The sequence below is a fragment of the Oratosquilla oratoria genome, chromosome 12, assembly GCF_046742065.1.
Source record: "Oratosquilla oratoria isolate Oo_2021 chromosome 12, ASM4674206v1, whole genome shotgun sequence".
NCBI lineage: Eukaryota > Metazoa > Arthropoda > Malacostraca > Stomatopoda > Squillidae > Oratosquilla > Oratosquilla oratoria.
The window spans coordinates 4,491,851-4,510,707 of NC_134788.1; the positions used below are offsets into that span (position 1 = coordinate 4,491,851).

The 18,857-nt window shown below is 38.1% G+C and overlaps 1 protein-coding gene across 1 annotated transcript in view; it reads left to right on the top strand.

Moving 5' to 3' along the window:
• Positions 1-265: 265 nt before the first annotated feature.
• LOC143030917 (prostatic acid phosphatase-like) overlaps positions 266-18,857 on the top strand; it is a gene marked incomplete at its 5' end in the record, with an annotated part of 46,373 nt that continues 27,781 nt past the window's right edge. The window contains 2 exon segments of the mRNA XM_076194169.1: positions 266-364; positions 11,863-12,102. Of these exon segments, the coding sequence (XP_076050284.1) occupies positions 266-364; positions 11,863-12,102 (339 nt within the window).

The window sequence follows — 18,857 nt, forward strand, 5'->3', positions numbered from 1 at the left end:
CTGTTCCTTGTGGAACACCGCTTATTACTTCATCCCATTTTGAGTGCTGATTGTGTGTGTGTGTATGTGTATGTGTATGTGAGAAATTACTGTAGCGGGTTACCAACTCAGCCACATGGAGGCTTATTGAACTTTCATAATGAAACAATGTTAGGGAAGTATGGATATCACATATTTAATCAGTGCTCCGTAAATGTTTGCTTTTTATTGTTTTTTTCCCTATTCTTGTGTTTGACCATTTATCCTAATTCTATCTTGTTTGCAGTTATTCCGTCATGGAGACCGTGCCCCAGTTGAGTCATACCCAAATGATCCATACAAAGATGGTGCAACATGGCCGAATGGATTTGGTCAACTTACACAGGTAATAAGAGATATGATTGTCCTCATAGGATTTATCTGGTACCAATGATGGGTACCTGCATGTGAATGTCCCGCAAGTTGGGAGAGCAAGGCTTTCCATTCTCAAAATGAAGTCAGGTCCCCCACCTCTCTCTAGAGGTGCAGCCCTTAGAGGCCGACACTTGGTATTGGGCCAAAGATATCTGTCACTGTCAACTATATATCTTAAACATTTTAATTTATAGAGAAGTGACAACTGATGACTGTTTCCCTCCTACTACTTTCAGCCAGTGACACAGTAATTGTCTCGCACTAATAGAACACAAATAACAGTCCAAATCTTCTCATAGAGATATGTGTAAGGGCCAGGATCTGTAAAGGAGAATGTCTGTTGAGCAGGGAAAGGGAGAATGGAGAGGGATAGATGTGAATGTAGAATGGTTGTGTATGGACATTGATTTGACAGTCCAAAGGGATTTCTCCTTGTCTTCTCTTTTCTTTGCATGATGGGACAAGGAGGAAAGGTTGACATGGAAGTGAAGAGCTTGCCCAGCTTTGGATGTACTATGTCTTGTGTTACTTATTATCTTGGCAGGGAGACAGGGAAGATCCTTCATCCATCAGGAGCTAAGAGGAAAGGGAAACAAATGGACAATGCATGGGACTGGAATTGGTTGAGGATGGGTGCATGCCTTGCTTGGCAACCTCCCTTGTGAGGGGGAGGAGCCCCCTTGTATGTAGAGACAGGATTTAATTGATTTAGTAAATCTCCAGTCATGTATTCTCAATTTTCTTCATTGTTTTATGTCATTTCTGTTTTGTTGAAAAGATTTTGCTAAAATTCCTTATGTTTATATAATGAAAAATTCATACATTGAATAAGCAATTGCCCCAATTTAATATGTACTAAAAAAAAAAAAAATGAGGATAACAAGTATTAAATTGTTTCCTTTGTGGTTCTCCATCTCCATGAAGATTGAATAATGATTGTTGATTTGAGTTTCACTAACTGGAAACCTCTCAGTGGCTGGCAATGATCCTTGGACCCTCAACATTTGTCTGGGAAGAAACAATGGACTGTCTTTATTGTAGTAGTGTGGAACTGTTTCTGTGACTGGCTGAGAGTAGGAGGACAAGGACTGTCAGCTCTTGAAGTAAGAAGTTAGAGGAAATACAATTGAGACAGAAATCTCGAGCCTGGTCTTGCAACCAGGTACCAGTCCTTTAGGGCTGTATTTCTATATGGATATAAAGGGTTTATGGGTTTTGAAAATTAATAATAGGGAGATGATTCCCTTACCCAACCATCTTGCAGGGTGACCACATACAGGTACATGTCCTTAGTCCAAAGACTTTTTAAATACAGTCTGCTGACAGCAAATCACTTTCAAAACCCATCTCCAACATTATCTCTCCACTAAAATTCTTACCTGGTACCAAAAATCTCCCTACTACATGTATTAGCTCGTGTCTTACTCTAGCATTGAGGTCCCCCAACACCCTTACATTCACATTTCTTCCCAAAACTGCTTAACACATTTAAAACTCTACAAAAAAAGGGCCTCCATTTTCTCTTCACTTTTCTCTACTACCAGGTCCATAAATACCCACAAAAACCCACATCCCAGTTTTGCTTTCACCTACATTAATCTTGAAGACACTTCACTACACATACTTCCCTATCAAATCACTTGACAACATAATAGCCACTTCTTCCCTACTATGCCCTCTGATGACTCTAGACTCTTACCATCATAATACCAAATTCAAAATCACCCCAACCTTTCAACATAGTTTCATTTAACCCCTTCCATACAGTGCCGCATACGTAGGCGGCATGAGGAGCAAGTGGATACGCGAGAATGCCATTTCGGCGTCTTGATTATATTTATTGTAGTTTCACATTCTTAATGACATACTCTCTAAAACTGTCTTCATCATATTTTCTATGGTTATCAAAATTCATGGGTGAAAGAGAGAACGTTCGATATAAGCGGTGACTATATTTTATGATGCAAGTATTATTACGACACATCGTTACGTCTGGCAGCTAATGCTGCCCGCGAGGATTTTGGCCCGTACTGAAGAGGTTAAGGCTAACACATCCATACTCTTTACAAACATACTGCCAATCTCTTCCCTTTAATCATCTGTACCACAATCATACACATTTAATGACTAAAATTTTAGGGTTCTGACTGGAGTTTCTTCCAGAACTTATCATGTCTTGACTTCTTGGAGGTATGAACATATAGAGAACAGAATCCCTAGCCCATATCACTCCCAGCCCAGTTTGATGCCTTTTACAATTCATGTGGGAATCAGAGTGGCAGAATTATTTTCCATCCCACCACAGTTTCAATGGAACAGCAGAAGGGAGGGATAGTTGTAGTACAAAAGGAGGATCATTCCTCAGAGTAGATATTTTATTCTTATCATAGACAAATGGTGTGTGAATCCAGTCCATAGTGGTGCCACAATACAGTCCCAAAAGAATTTGCTGTGTACTACCATGTAATCCCCACTGCTTGATAATATGCAGTTATTACCCCAGTGTGAAGTATTCTCATACTACAGATGACAAAATTTTAATGTTTTTCACAAATAAAAGGGAGTTATTAGGGAAATCAATGAGGATGATACTAAGATCACAATAAAAGAAAGGAAAAGCTTTCAGGGTCATAATTTATCAGAGGTAAAAGAATTTGCAATTGAGGTGAAAAAATTCATGAGATTATGAACTAGAGTGAAAGCATGGACAAGAAAAGCCACAAACCTGTATCAGAAACCAGAAATTGATGAACAAGGAAATTGCATAAGAACATAAGAATGGAGGAGATTGCAATAGACCATAAAGCCTACACTAGGCAGTTCCATGCCCCTTAGCATCTGTCATCCCTTTCCGTAAAGTTATCTGATCTTCTCTTGAAACAACCAGTTGTTTCAGCACTTGCTACATAGTTACTAAATCTAATCCATTTGTTAACCACTCTGTTGGTAAACCAATTCTTGCCTATTTCCTTGTTAGAACTAAATTTGTTAATTTTAAATCTATTAACTACAAGTCCTTCCCTGCTGTCTTAATAAGATGACCTTGTCTGCTTCAACCCTTGTTTAAAGCCCTTAACCCATTTGAATACCTCTAATAGATCACATACTCGTCTTTCCAGAGGGTGTAAGTTAAGGTTTGTATGACTGTCTCGTAAGATAAACTTATAAGCACTTGTACCACTTGGGTCAATCTCCTCTGTAGTGATTCTAGTGAATTAATATCCATTCTAAAGGATGGAGACCAAAACTGTATCACATAGTCAAGGATGTGTCTGTTGCCAAATAGAGTTCAGTGATTACCTCCACAATAAATCCTAATGCCCTGTTAACCCTATTCCTGGCACTAATACTCTTTCCCAGATAAGTGCAGTATTCACACACAACTAAGTGAATGCAAAACCAGCTCACTTCTGATTATGCCACTAGCCACTAGGTCATTATAGGAGAAATGGCATGCATCCAATGAAAATATAATTTAAATCATAAGCCATAGAATATGAAGTAATCGGCAAATCTTGGAAGTTAGCTGAAGAAAAGCTTACAAAATATTTGGATTATAAAAGATTCAACTGAAGATGAATGTGGAAGACATGGGACGTAGTAAAGGAAGCCAAGGACAAAAATGAAACAAGGACAGAAGAAGAAAAACGTTAGTTTTTCTGGAGAGTTCTCAGTGTGTGAGGAAATGGTTTTGAAAACGAGAAAACTAAGTAGCCAGTGCAAATGTAGAAAGTTTACTATGTGCCATGTAAGAGATAAATGATTACTTGATAGTAAATGAACCTGATATTTTGTGAAAAGTTGAGACCAAGCTCTCAACAAAATGTTGATTTACAGCTGGTGAAGAGACTGAGAAGATGAAATTGATGGTGGGGTGATTAGTTTGTTTTCGAGAAATATACATAATGGTGGGAAAAGCCAATCTGAGTGAAGACAAGGCTGAAGAAACTCATGGTGGCATATGTCCCCTCCAGGTCAAGAGCTTGGAATGAAACTGAATATAAAGAAATGTTTGGACACAACTCTCTTCCTAAGGTGGTTGGTGGGGTGGGGGGGTTATATTGCATTTTCTCTTCCAGTTGGATGGGAGGTCATGTATGGTTTGCCATCTTATGTTTCTGTGTCTCAAGCTAATAGGAGGAGGTGTAGGAGGAGCAGGTGGTCAGGCACTGATCTTCTTTTGTGAAAACAAGAATAAGAGAGAAGGAAATAGAGATAAGTGGTAGGGTTAGATTTAGAAGATTCTGGGCCAAATCTCGAAATGAAGTATTGGCCTTTTTGGGCTGTACTTCCATGTGAAGATGGGTAGTTGTGTGCTGGGTTTGGAGATCACTGTAGGGGTCTGGCTACTTGTTCATTGGCATTTCAACAAATCTTTTTTTCTATCCTCTGCACCATCTCCTGGTCTTGCAGTGTATCCTTGGACATGACCAGTGTGGAAGCACCTTGTATGTATGCAAGATTGAGAGAATACAAAGAACAGCTTAAAAAAATCCACCAAGGTAAAAATTATCATCTACAAAATGATTCTAAGGCTAGTGTTAACCTATGGCTCAGAATCATGGACAGTGACAATAAAATTAAAGAGTAAATTCTAAGCAGTTGAAATGAGGGTTTTATGTCTAATTAAGGTTGCAACTAGGAGGAACTAGAAGAAATGTTGATATCCAGAGGGAACTTGATGCAAAACTAATAATAATATTTGTGAAGAAAAATCAACTGAGGTGGTATGGACATGTGATGTGGATTGACTTGGAAAGATATACCACCACAGCACTACCAGTGGACACTGAGAGGGAGAAGACCAGTGTGAAGACCTAAGAAGAGAGAGATGGAATCAGAGAAGCAATCGAATGAAAAGGAGAGAACATGAGGATGATAGAAGCTGAAGGGAGATGCAGAGATCATTCCCTATGGAAAAACACCATACATTTTACCTGCCATTAATGGGAAAGAGAGAGTGGTACAGTTGTAGTGTTCAGGTTAATGAAGGGAGATCTTTTGGTTTTGGATGGGAATCACTAGTTCATGGGAACAAAGCAAAAAATGACTACATGATTGAGGGTATCAAGAAGCTGTTTTCCATACAGATGGATCAATTCATTGGATAGCCTAAAAAAGGACAGTCCAATTTGAAATCATAAATGAACTTAACCACTTCCATATGGTGACGCCTACGTAGGCGTCATGAGGAGCAAGTGGGTACGCAATGATGCCGACATCGGCGTCTTGATTATATTTATTGTAGTCGTACCTACGTAACCTCCATTCTCTCTAAACTGGCTTCATCATATTTTCTATGGTTATCAAAATTCACGGGTGAAAGAGAACGAATGATTGAGCACTGACTTTATTTTTTATAATGCGATTATTATGACGCAACATCGCACGTCGGGCAGCTAATGCTGCCAGACGTGCGATGTGCCCCGGAGTGAAGAGGTTAAAACTAAGTTTGATTGATGGAGAAAAAGATGGTACTCCACAAGTGATTCATGTATTGGACTTGGGATTGACAGATATTACCCTCTCAGATGAGAGCTTAGAGCACATATGCAGCCTAATCTATAACTTGCACCCAGTCCTCTTGGCATTCAGTGTTAGTGAAGTTTTCAAAGTGGATACAGGGCTTAAACTGTGACTTCTTGTGTCAGAAGTAAAGACAGCCACTATACCAGCAATCTTTATACCCCTATCCTTTTATAGTACAATTACAGTGGGTAAATACAATTATGTAGACCCACTAATCCTAATACAAAGACAGGTCTGTTAATCCTTGCAGAATGAGGGAGGAAGGGATGCCTCAAATAAAGGCTTCCAGTAAAAGGATTGGCATTAAATCATTTTTAATATACTACATGTCTTTTGTTTCTTATTCAAACATGGAGAAGAGGCACAAGAGAGTAGGATGACAGGCATCAAGATGTGGAGAGTGGTTTGAGGTAAAGGTGGGATTTCTCCAGGGATGTGTCATGCCACCATGGCTGTTCAATGTGTAAATGGATGGGGGTGGTGCAATAGGTAAATGCAAAGGTAATAGACTGGCGATTGGAGATGGTTAAAGAAAATGGAGAAAAATGGGAGATAGGCCAGTTGTTTGGTGATGACACTGCTTGTGGCAGGATCAGAGGAGGGATTAAGGAAGTTAGTGACAGTTTGGGAAGGTGTGCAAAAGGAGGAAGTTGAAGATAAGTGTGGGTAAAATTAAGGTGATGAGAATACAAAGAATGAAGGATTACAAAGGAAGAGCATGTCAACAGGAGACCTTTTGGTCCATAACTAGGTTGGATGCAGAAAAGAAAAACCAGATGAATGAATAAAATAAATAGATGATGATAAATAAAATATAACAATTTATAATAAAAAACATGAATAGTAATAACTAAGTAAATAATACATATACCAAAGGCTTTTTTCCCCTTACAAGGGAGGTAGCCAAAAGACAAAGGCATAAAATCCACTCCCTCCCATTCACCCCCCTCTCTCCCCATATTCTTGGCTGCTCCTGGATGATGGGTCCTTCCTGCATCTCACCCACTGCCCTGGGTCAGAAGCAGTGTCACAAGACACCACACGTTCACAGCAAGGCCTTTTCATTAAATCCCTCCCTCCTCTTTCCCCTTATGCAGAAAAAGAGAAGATGGGGAAAAATCCCTTCGGGCTACATCAAATTATTTTTTCATACGTACTCCCTTAGCCCCATCTTGCACCCACTCCCAAAAATGCATCACAGCATCATCCATACACAACCATTCTTCATTCACCCCTATCTTCAGTCTTCTCCTGTCCTTCCTCCACAAACATTCCCCTCTTTCCCAATGCCCCTTTTACCCCATCCATCTATCTCATCCTTGGTCTACCCCTCATGTTCACTCCTATCTCTTTCTTCCACACCTCTTTTACTAATCTTTCTTTGATCATTCTTTCCATGTGTCCAAACCATCCTAATACTCTTTCATCAACCCCATCTCCCAGCTCCCTTTCCACCCCTGTTCTCCTCCTCACCTCCTCATTTCTTACTCTATCCAGCCTAGTAACCCCTATCATACATCTCGGGCACCTCATCTCAAACACATTCAAACTCTTCTTCTCTTTCTCTTTTATGTTACATGTTTCTACCCCATACAGTGCTGTCAGCACAATCAGTCCTTCATACAAACAATAGACTGGTCTCCCTTACAAGTACAATAGCTAAAAATCTGTGAAAAAGTCATCAAAAGTAGATGGACCAAACATCTGGAAGAGAACAATATACTAAATCCAAAGCAGTTTTTAGAAAGGGAAGATCATGTTCCACAAACTTGATGTGTTTTTATTCAGAGTTAATAGATATAATACAAGAAAGGGATGGATGGGCAGACTGTGCTATCCTGTACTTACAAAAGGTGTTTGATAAAGTACCACACAAAAAACTAACAAGAAAACTTGAAACAACAGGAGATGTACATGGAAAATTACTGATATGGATGCAAGATTTCTTGCATGGGAGAAAAATGAGAGTAGTGCTTAGAGATGATAACTCAACCTGGGAAGAAATGATAACTGGAGTCCCACAGGGTTCAGTATTGGCTCTGATAATGTTTGCTGTATATATAAATGACATGGATGAAGGTGTAAAATGTTACATGAACTTTTGCAGACAACACAAAACTACTAAAGAAAGTAAGTACAGAAAAAGACTGTGAATCACTACAGAGAGACCTGGACAAAGTCAGGGAATGGGGTCAAAAGTGGCAAGTGAACTTAAACATTAAAAAATGTATAATGGAATTTAAAAAAAAAAAAAAAAAAAAATCAGGACAATATAAAATCAATACAAAGGAAGTAAAGAAAGTTACTTCTGAAAAGGACCTACGAGTAATTTTTACCAAAGACATGTCCCCAGACAAGCATAAAAACAAAATAGTTGGAGAAACCTACAATTTACCAAAATCAATAAAGGTGGCTTTTAATTACTTAGATGAAGTAATGGTAGAAAAAATACTAGTCACACTGATAACACCAAGGTTGGAGTATGCTGCAACACTATGGACATTTGGTACAAAAAAGAATATAAGGAAAATAGAAAGAATCCAGAGAGCAATGACAAAGATGGCCCGAACACTTTCAAAACTGACATATGAACAAAGATTGGCTAAACTGGAACTACCAACCCTGGAACAAAGAAGAGAAAGAGGAGATCTATTAGCCATTTACAGAATCATAAAAGGCATGGAAGCCCTTAAGGGGGTACGCAACACCTGGAGGTTATTTTCTAAACTATTTAGAGTAAAGAGCTGAAACTTCTCAGGTAAATAGGTATCCATGTTGCCTACATTTTAGGTGAAACAGAATGATGTATGTACACATGTACGTATACCAGTAGCGACATTTAAAAGTGCACAGCACCATAATACGTGGACCAATTTGTTTTATATTTTGGCTATGATTAGTCAGTAGGCACACCTAGGGCCGGTCATTGAGTAATTGAACAATTTCCTTTATACTTTTGCATACAGGCATTTCAATTTTAATGTCCGGCCAAAAATCGTGAAAAATAAAAAAAGTTTGGTCTTGTTTCCATTATTACTCCGAACACTTTCATTCTATTCAAAATATTCGAACCATCGGCCCTAGCAGTTACTAAAAGTAATATTCCCTGTAAGTTTCATCTAAATCTGATGTATTTTAGATTTTTTTATGATTAGAAAAAAGTAAAAAAATATCGAACGGAGATATGGCAACTTGAAATATAAATATATCTGTACCTTGCTTATAGTTTCACCAATTTGACTGATTTTTTCATGGCTTAATTCTTATTATATAATGAGTAAGTACAGTAAAAATCATCAACATATTTTAATTATAAGTACTTTAAATACTGAAAAACTAAAGTATAAGTATATCACAGTAGTGACGACGCACAGACGACACCATCATATAATTTGCTTTTTTGCACCTTTGGCGGTTTCTTCATATGAAACCTCACTGCTGGGGGTCTTCAGGGTATCTAAATCATTGGAAAGAGGTTTATTTTCCAGCAGTGGGCGCCTTCTCTTTCCTCATCAGATTCCCCTCACCAATCTATGTTGGTAGGGCACCCCCTCCAGCATCATATGATGTCCCTTCTTCTCTCTTCTTTCTTCTTCCTGTATAGCCTTGATCTTTTTCCTCTTGCTTTCTTCTTTAGATTTAATCTTCCTCTTTGAATTGTTTAGTCTAATGCCTCAGTCCACTGTCACAGAGGTGCAGGTGAGGGCAGTGGTGGAGTGAGAGGTGGTGAGGTCTTGGCTAGTCGTCTTTGACTGCTTGCCATCTTTAACTGCTGTTTTTTGTCATTGTGGATGTTCTTTTGTTCTTTTTGCTACCCATGATGACTGTACTAAAGAGTAATATGTACTAGCTAAAGTAATAGATTGCAATGAGAGCTCATGAGACATGCGCACTTTTCCTTTCAGAGCTAGCCGGTAACTGACGCTTAGCTTCGCTCAAAGTTGGCAAAACTTCTCCCTCCACCTTCCTCCCTTCCCCTCCACCATCGTACTGGCCATTGAAGCACTGGGCAAGCGTAAATTCAATCAAATTTCAACGTTATTCGATGTGCCTGAAGGTCCTAAATGGCACGCCTCTCCCTAGTGTGGGTTGCGCCTTTAACTCTGTCCCTTTAAACCTCACCCAAGACCTTTAAATTGCGCGCGGCTGGAAAATTATTTGTCGGGATTTATTTCTAAATGGTATACGAACATTTTGAACACAGTTTTGAAAAATGCCATATCTTGACCAAATTCACCCCCCCAGGTGTCGCGTACCCCCTTAACAGAGAAAGACTTATTAAAGTGGGATAAAAGAAAAACAAGAGGACATGAAAAGAAACTCAAAAATGATAGTTGTAGAAGAGATCAAACTCACTCTCACCCCTCTCTTTCAACTTAGTTTCACTCAATGCCAACACATCCATCTTTCTTCTCCCAATCATACTGCCTATCTCTTCCCTTTTACTCTCATCCATACCACATCCATGCACATTGAAAGACCCAAACCTCAGGGTACTGTTTGGAAAACTCCTAGACCCTCTTATGCTTTTCCTTTTTAATGTCCCCTGTGGGGCTACAGGTAGCAGAATTTCTAGTCCTATCCCTGTCCTGTATTTTGTTGCCTCGTATGATTCAAGTGGGAAGACTTGGTGGTAGCATTCTTTTCCCCCACCACAGGGTAGGTGAAAAAAGGAAATAAATATTCAGAGAAATGGTACAGGACAGTAACAAGGGGTTGGGGGACAGCATAACAGAGGGACAGTCGCAGTATAATAAAAGTGTCATCATTTCTCTATGAATAGAGTCTTCTATCACAGAAAAAATGATGTGTGGCTCTGGTCCATAGGGGCACCCCATATAGACCCTAAAGTGTCAACTGCATGCTACTTTGCCACAATAACATGCAGCCAATGGCCCAATTAAGTGATGGAAAAAGTGACGAGCCATTATTGAATGAGAAAAGGGCATCAAGGTAGATAATATAAAGATAAACAACCTATGCTGATGAAGTTGATCTAATTGCTGAAAATGGTGAGGACCTTACCAACATAGTACCGACAAAGGGTTAGTGGAAAAAGTCTTCTTGCAAATTAACCACAATATAACAAAACTAATTCATGAGAGTAGACAAAACAACCACCTTTGGAATTTTTAAACAGACATAGAATCAATAGGGTGAGTGACAGAATTAAAATATTTAGGAGCAACAATAACAAATTAAAACAAAATGAATGAGGAAAGTAAGGTGAGAATATTGGCAGCTAATAGGAGTATTTTTTTTTTTAGCTTTCAAGATGTCATGAAAAGAAAATATATATCATGAGCAACCAAGCTGCAAACCTATAATTCAATAATACGACCTACAGCTTTATATACCTCTGAAACTTTGGTATTAACAAAAGAAATGGAACAAAGGTTAATAGAATTCGAAAACACAATACTAAGATCTAATACAGGAGCCATCTTTGATAGAGAAGAAAACCAATGGAGTAGTAGTCAAAATTGGGAACTTAGGCAAGAGACTAAACAGGAGAGACTCATAGATGTTGTTAAGAGCAATAAGCTTAGATGGGCAAGGCATGTTGCACTCATGGAGGAGAGCAGGATACCAAGGTGATGAACATGTGTGTGGAAGGGAGAAGACCAACAAGTGGATTGATGGCATAAAGAAGGGGGTGGGGAAAAGAAAGTGATGGTCCAGAAAACTGGATGTAACTTGTACAAGACAGAAGATGGCAAGGCTTGATATTGGTAGATATGGATCTGCAAGAGGTCTAAGATCCACCAGAGTAAAGTAGTAAAAATGTTATTGTAGAGGTTGCTAAACTCCCTTGTTAGATATAAACTTGCCATTAATTTACATACTTCACTCAGCCTTGGGGTAGACTGATGGGCATATCACCGATTTTGTTTAATTGTATGTGTGTCTTTTTGCTAACAAGATCTTGCTACTTTTCAGAATGGGAAGAGGATGCAATATGCTTTGGGGAACTGGCTTCGGAAGCGTTATGATGGTTTCATCAATGAAACCTGGAAGACAGAAGAAGTGTATGTAAAAAGTACTGATTACGACCGAACACTAATGTCTGCACAGAGCAATATGGCAGCATTTTACTACCCAAATGATGCAATGCGCTTCAACAAGAGTATCCCATGGGTTCCCACTCCTATACACACAGTGCCATTAGAGTTTGACGTTGTAAGTATCTGTTTTGTGTGTATGATAGATATATTAGTATGTCTTCCATGTAGGGTATTGATGGTACTAATTGTGTATTGTTAATATTTTAGTGATGCCCCTATAGACTAGAGTTATTCAGCATTTTTTATGATGGGAGACCAGTTTTTTCTTTTAGTTCGGTCTATAAGTATATGGTCACTTTTTACCAAGTGGTGTCTTGTATATAATTTTATCTACTATTTCAAGTTCTGTTGTAAATATTAAATCTAGTCTCGACGGTTCCTCATTACTTCTGTATCTAGTGTTTTTGTTGACCCATTGTGCCATTGTATATTCCATGGTCATGTTCAGTAATACATTACCCCACAGATCCTCTCTGCCTTTCACTGTCATTTCCTCCCAACAAATTTCTTTGCAGTTAAAAGTCCCCCATATTGTGGCATAGTTACATTGGCTGGCGTTCAATTTCTTAACCCCTTCCATACGGTGCCGCATACGTAGGCGGCATGAGGAGCAAGTGGATACGCGAGGCTGCCATATCGGTGTCTTGATTATATTTATTGTAGTTGCCCCTGCATAATGACATACTCTCTAAACTGTCTTCATCACATTTTCTATGGTTATCAAAATTCACGGGTGAAAGAGAGAACGATCGATATAAGCGGTGACTATATTTTATGATGTGAGTATTATTATGACACATCGTACATCTGGCAGATTTTGGCCCGTACTGAAGAGGTTAATGAAATAAGCTGTAGCATGCTATATGCCATTTGTGTCCTGCAATAGTGTTGCTCCTAAAACAACATCACTTGCATCTGTTAACAAAGTGGAAGATTTTTTTAAGTATCTGGGCTTTTCAGGACAGTGTCTTTCATAAGAATTAGTTTTAATTTTTGAAAAGCTTGCCGACAATGTTATGTCCAAGTGAATTTCCACCCTTTTCTCGACAAATCTGTCAGCGGCTCTGCAATATCAGAGAAATTTGGACAAATTTTTCTGTAGTAACCTGCCATTCACAGGAATCGTCTTGTCTCTTTTCTATTCATGGGTGTAGGAAGGTCAGATGGCTTGAACTTTAGCTGCCAAGGGGGATATTTCAGAATTATCTACTTTGAAACCTAAGTAGGATACTTGGGCATGTCCAAAATGACTTTTTTCTAAATTGATGGTTAGGCTAGCCTTACTGGCTCTCTCAAAGAACTCGTGCAACAGATTTAGATGTTGTTCCCAAGTGTCCCTAAATATCACCATGTCTTCTAGATTAGATATGATTTAACTCCTCTCATGCCTGAAATAATCTTGTTAACCATTCTTTGGAAGGTAGCAGGAGCATTCCTTAACCATTCTTTGGAAGGTAACAGGAGCATTCCTTAACCTAAAGGGAAGCACCTTAAACTGAAATGATTCATCTGGTGTTACAAAGGCTGTTTTGTCTTTAGCCTTGGGGTGCATTGATATGTAATAATAACTTTTTAGTAAATCTATGGTAGTGACTAATCTAGAAGAGCCAATATCGTCTATTAGATCATCAATCCTAGGAAGTAGGTAAGCGTCTGCTCTCGTTGTCTCATTCAACTTTCTATAATCTAATACTAATCTATGTTGCCCTCCTGGTTTTGGCACTAGTAAACAGGGAGCAGCCCAAGGACAGGAAGATGGTTCTATTAGTCCTTGTAGTAGTAGAGGGCTTTCTTAATGGATATGGTAGAAGTTAGTTTGATGTCATGCATTATGTCTTTGTTTTGTCTTGGAACATTGGAAAATAACTGTGGGTAATCCCGAACTAATCTTATAACATCTTGCTGTTTATCACAGCCCAAGTGTTCTACTTTTTTCTCCAGGAACATCGAAGCCACAGAGTTCTGTAATGATAGATCAAGATGTGGCAAGTAGTATTCACTTTTGTCTTCCTTTATTATATTAGCCAAGATGGCTTTGTTGGAATGAAATAGTTTCAATGAGTTTATATGGCATTTCCTAAATTTCTTTTGCCTCTGGAGTTTCTGTAATATAATTTAAAAGGGCTTACTCTCTCCTTGATGGTGTATGGCCCATGAAACCTATTCTGAAGAGAATCTCCTGGTATAGGTAGATAGAGGAGGACTTCATCACCTGAATGAAACTTTCTTTTGTCTTTATCATACTTTCTCTTCATCTTCTATTGAGCCTGAGTAAAATTTTTCTTGGCAAAGTTCCAAGCTGTCTTTAATCTTTCTAACATTCTCTCTACATGTACAATGGTTGAGACAGAGGAATGAAGAGTAAGCCAACTATTTTTCAATACTTTAAGGGGTTCTCCATCTTCATGACCAAAAATGAGTTTGGCTGGACAGCCTGTACTGTTTTGTATGGTGGATCTGGCTCCAAATAATAATAAAGATAATCCTTCTTCCCAGTCAGGACTGGTTCCTAAAACATACTTTCTGAGCATAGACTTTAGTGTGACATGGAATTGTTCTAATGCACCTTGTAATTGAGGGTGGTAAGGAGTAGAGATAGTATGATCCACTCCTAATCCTTTAAAGCTTATGTTCAAACTGGTTTGATGTAAAGTTTGTGCCTTAGTTACTTTGTATCTCTTTGAGAAAACCCATCAAAGAAAAACAATTCCTTCACAACCATTTTAGACCTAATGTTTCTCTGTGGAATTGCTTTGGGGAATCTGGTACTGAGACACATGATTGTCAACAAGAACTTGTGTCCTTTCTTTGGAGGTAAAGGTTCTACACAATCTATGAGGATTTTGGAGAAGGGCTCCCCAATAGTTCTAACTCAAGTAGTATGTGGTCACTCTTCCCAATTTGTGTCTTGTATTCAATTTTGTCCACAATTTCAGGTTCTGATATAAAGAATAAATCCAGTCTTTATGGTTCTTCATTATTTCTATATCTGGTGTTTTCCTTTACCCATTGTGTCATTGTAGATTCTATAGTCATGTCAGATAATAAATTTCCCCATAATTCCTCTCCACTTTTCACTCTCATCTCTTCCCAACAGGTTTCTTTGCAGTTAAAAATCTCCCATAAGTACCATGTTTCCTTCATCTTTCAGCACCCCATTTAATGAAATCCTTGTATCTTCTAACATTTTAGATTAATTTCTCTCCAAGAACCTGTTTTTGGAAGTACATAGATCACCACAAACATTATTTTTTTCATGTCTTTATCTTAAACTCTTATCATGATCATTTCCACATTGTTCCCTCCATTTGAAACCTTCGTCACATGTAAATTTTTCTTAGCCAAGAACGTGATTCCACCCAGTGATTATATAATCCATTTCCAACACTCTTAGGTGATAGTGGACCCCTTGAATTTGTCTCTACAATTGCCATTGTGTCTGGTTTTGCTTCTGACAAGTAATCATTAAGCTCATTTAATTCTGAAATTAAACCATTTATATTAGTATAAGCCAATTTTAATTTTCTGCACTCTCCATCTCTTTGTTCCTCTTGTTTCCTTTTCTTGAAGATACCATTTTCACAGTCATGTCTAACACTCTCCATAAGAACTTTTTCTCAGGCTTTTTTTTTTTCTTTATAGTGTAGTATTACCTTGTTCTTGGTAGTATCTCTTCCGCTGTCCTTTGTGACCTTAGTTTGATCTTCTATATACCTTCCTACTCTATGCCATTCCTCTATTTCCTTTTCTAATTCTTGCTCTTTACTTTGTAATACTCTCAAAATATCTATTGCTAAATTTTTCTCTTCTTTTTCTCTCATGAATCTATTTCTTTTAGACCAAATACTACTATACACTTCTTTTTGTCTACTGTATCTCTCACCAGATTTTCCATTTCTTTGATTACATGAATGTTTCTTTAATTTTGTCTTGCATTTGTTGCTGAACAATTTCTTTAAAAGATACCTTATCATTTTCATGATCTTTCCATTGTTTTTTGAGTTGTGATTGATGAAATATGCAGATAAGTTATTTAAGAATTCATGGTTCATGTAAAGGCATACAAAATGTTTCTGTTGGTAGCCCTTTACCGGTAAAGGGCTACCAGTCTTCTCTTCATACTTCCTCTATTACTTATGCGTGATTTTCTCCCCTCCTTTGTTGCAGCCCACTTCTGTTTCAATGGTCTAGGCATTTTAAACACTTGTGTTTGTAAGCTATAGGAAACTGAATGGCAGCAAAGAAAATGCAATGCATAGTAAATTTCATCTCAACCATGTGAACCATGCATGTTTCCCTGCTCACATTGTGGCAGAAACTGATGCACTCTCTCTTTTCTTTTACACACACACCACAGAGTTGCTGTCAAATACATTATCAAAAAAGAAAGAAAGAAAGAAAATAATAATAACAAGCTTGCTATGTGTAGTCATGTGTTCACATGCCAGGGTTTCCAGCATGTGGTATTTATATTCAAATAATTATTGATAGTAAAGGCATACAAAATGTTTCTGTTGGTAGCCCTTTACCGGTAAAGGGCTACCAGTCCTCTCTTCATACTTCCTCTATTACTTATGCGTGATTTTCTCCCCTCCTTTGTTGCAGCCCACTTCTGTTTCAATGGTCTAGGCATTTTAAACACTTGTGTTTGTAGGCTATAGGAAACTGAATGGCAGCAAAGAAAATGCAATGCATAGTAAATTTCATCTCAACCATGTGAATCATGCATGTTTCCCTGCTCACATTGTGGCAGAAACTGATACACTCTCTCTTTTCTTTTACACACACACCACAGAGTTGCTGTCAAATACATTATAAAAAAAAAAAAAAAAAAAAAAAATAATAATAATAACAAGCTTGCTATGTGTAGTCATGTGTTCACATGCCAGGGTTTCCAGCATGTGGTATTTGTATTCAAATAATTATTGATAGTAAAAATCACTATCAGTTTAACCCCTATGGCATCAGTGGCATATATCATATGCTGCAAATTAAAAAACTCGCCAAAAATAGGCATTACATCGAGGGTCAAATCTGTGTTAATGACCAAGTAGCCCTATCCATGGGCTATAAAAGACACCCAAATTTTTTTATTTATTGACAAAACTGGCAACCCCGGCAGCATTTTTCGGGGGTAACTTGGGGTATAAAATCTGCCTTTAGGACGTAATTTAGGCGACTCTGGTGTATGAAATGAAGTATGAGGAGGTGAAGCTGTACCTCGATAGTTAAGCAGGTGCTATTTAGTGTATATTCAGATGTGAACTGGCAATTTTGCACTGCTAATTTTCATAATAAATGCGTAATACAAAATGTGGCTGGGCAATAATGGTGTGATGGATGCTTACTAAAGCATTTACCAAAGCAATAAGAAACACCACAATCGCCTATCCTCCATGAAATTATTAAAAAAATATACTGAAAAATCAATTGATCACATTCAAAATGATAAATATTTGCCAAAAAAAAAAAAAAAAAAATTATAAACACATTTTAGGTAAGTGTCAGACTATTATGGGTGACTGTACATTGATTTGAAACATCGTTAATGTAAAATTCCTTCATTCTCTGAAATTCTAACGAAGCTTCCCCGAAAAATACGACCTCCCTCAAGCCACGTCAGGAGTGAAAGAAAGTATACAGATGTTATAACAAACTTTTGCATGCATATCTCAACAAAATTGACCCAGTTTCTCCACTTCTAGAGTAAGATGAACCAAAATAAGCAAGATTTGTTGGTTTTACATTATTTTGAGTTGATTTAAGCAATAAAAAAATATATATATTTTGGCTCCAATGCTGTACGGGTTAAAACTTCAGGACATTAACGCTTGAAGCAATTTTTCAGCAAGTTTTAATTTTTTTTTTTAATAACTTTTCATTTTTTATTTCTATAAAGTGGACTGATGTCCGTAATGCTAACGCATCCATCTTCGTTCTCACAAGGATGCTGCCAATCTCTTACCTTCTACTCTCATCTGTACCACAACCACACACATTTATCACCCAAATTTTAGGGTTCTGGTTGGAGTTCTCCCAGACCATCTTTTACCTTGAATTATTGTAGGGGAAAGTGGTCACATTTACCTGAGAGAAGGCACTGACCCATTGGAACTGTACTATCAGTCTAGCAGTGTCGAACACCTCAGTTCTCTTATGGTGTAGGGAAGTTTGTTTTGCCTGCCAAGATTAAAGTGAATCAGTATGTGTATTATGATCTGCTAATTGACCATCTCTTGATGTCATTAGAGTTAACAAGTACATGCACATTTCAGCAAGATGGTGCTCCCTGCCACACTGCCAGATTTATTATGAACTAGAACTAACCCAGTCGTACATACATACATATACCAAGGACTTTTTTCCCTTTACAAGGGAGGTAGCCAAAGTCAAAAGGCATTATTCCACTCCTACCCACTCCACTCCCATTTACCACCCCTCCCTCCCTCTATTCTTGGCTCCTCCTGGATGACAGCTTATGCCTGCATCTTGCTCATTGCCCTGGGTCAAAAGCAATGCAGCAAGACCGCACATCTACAGCAAGGCTGCTTCATTTAATTGATGACCCCCTCTCTCAGTCCCCTCATAGAGAACTTCTGGGAAATGGTTAAATATAAGTTATGGGGAAAGGATGTCACTTTGCTGAAGCTTGAAAGAAATCAAGGATTCTTGTAGCAAAATATCCATAGAAAAGCTACATAGCCTTGCCCATTCCTTGCCACAGTGCCTGAAGGTGAAGAGATGCAAAAGGTACACAACGAAGTATGAATGATAGAATGAGATTTTGTCACCATTTTACTCTGGCCTAAACTTTTGTTGATTACTATATTGCCTACATTTCTTTTTGTATAATGTATGTACCGTATTTTT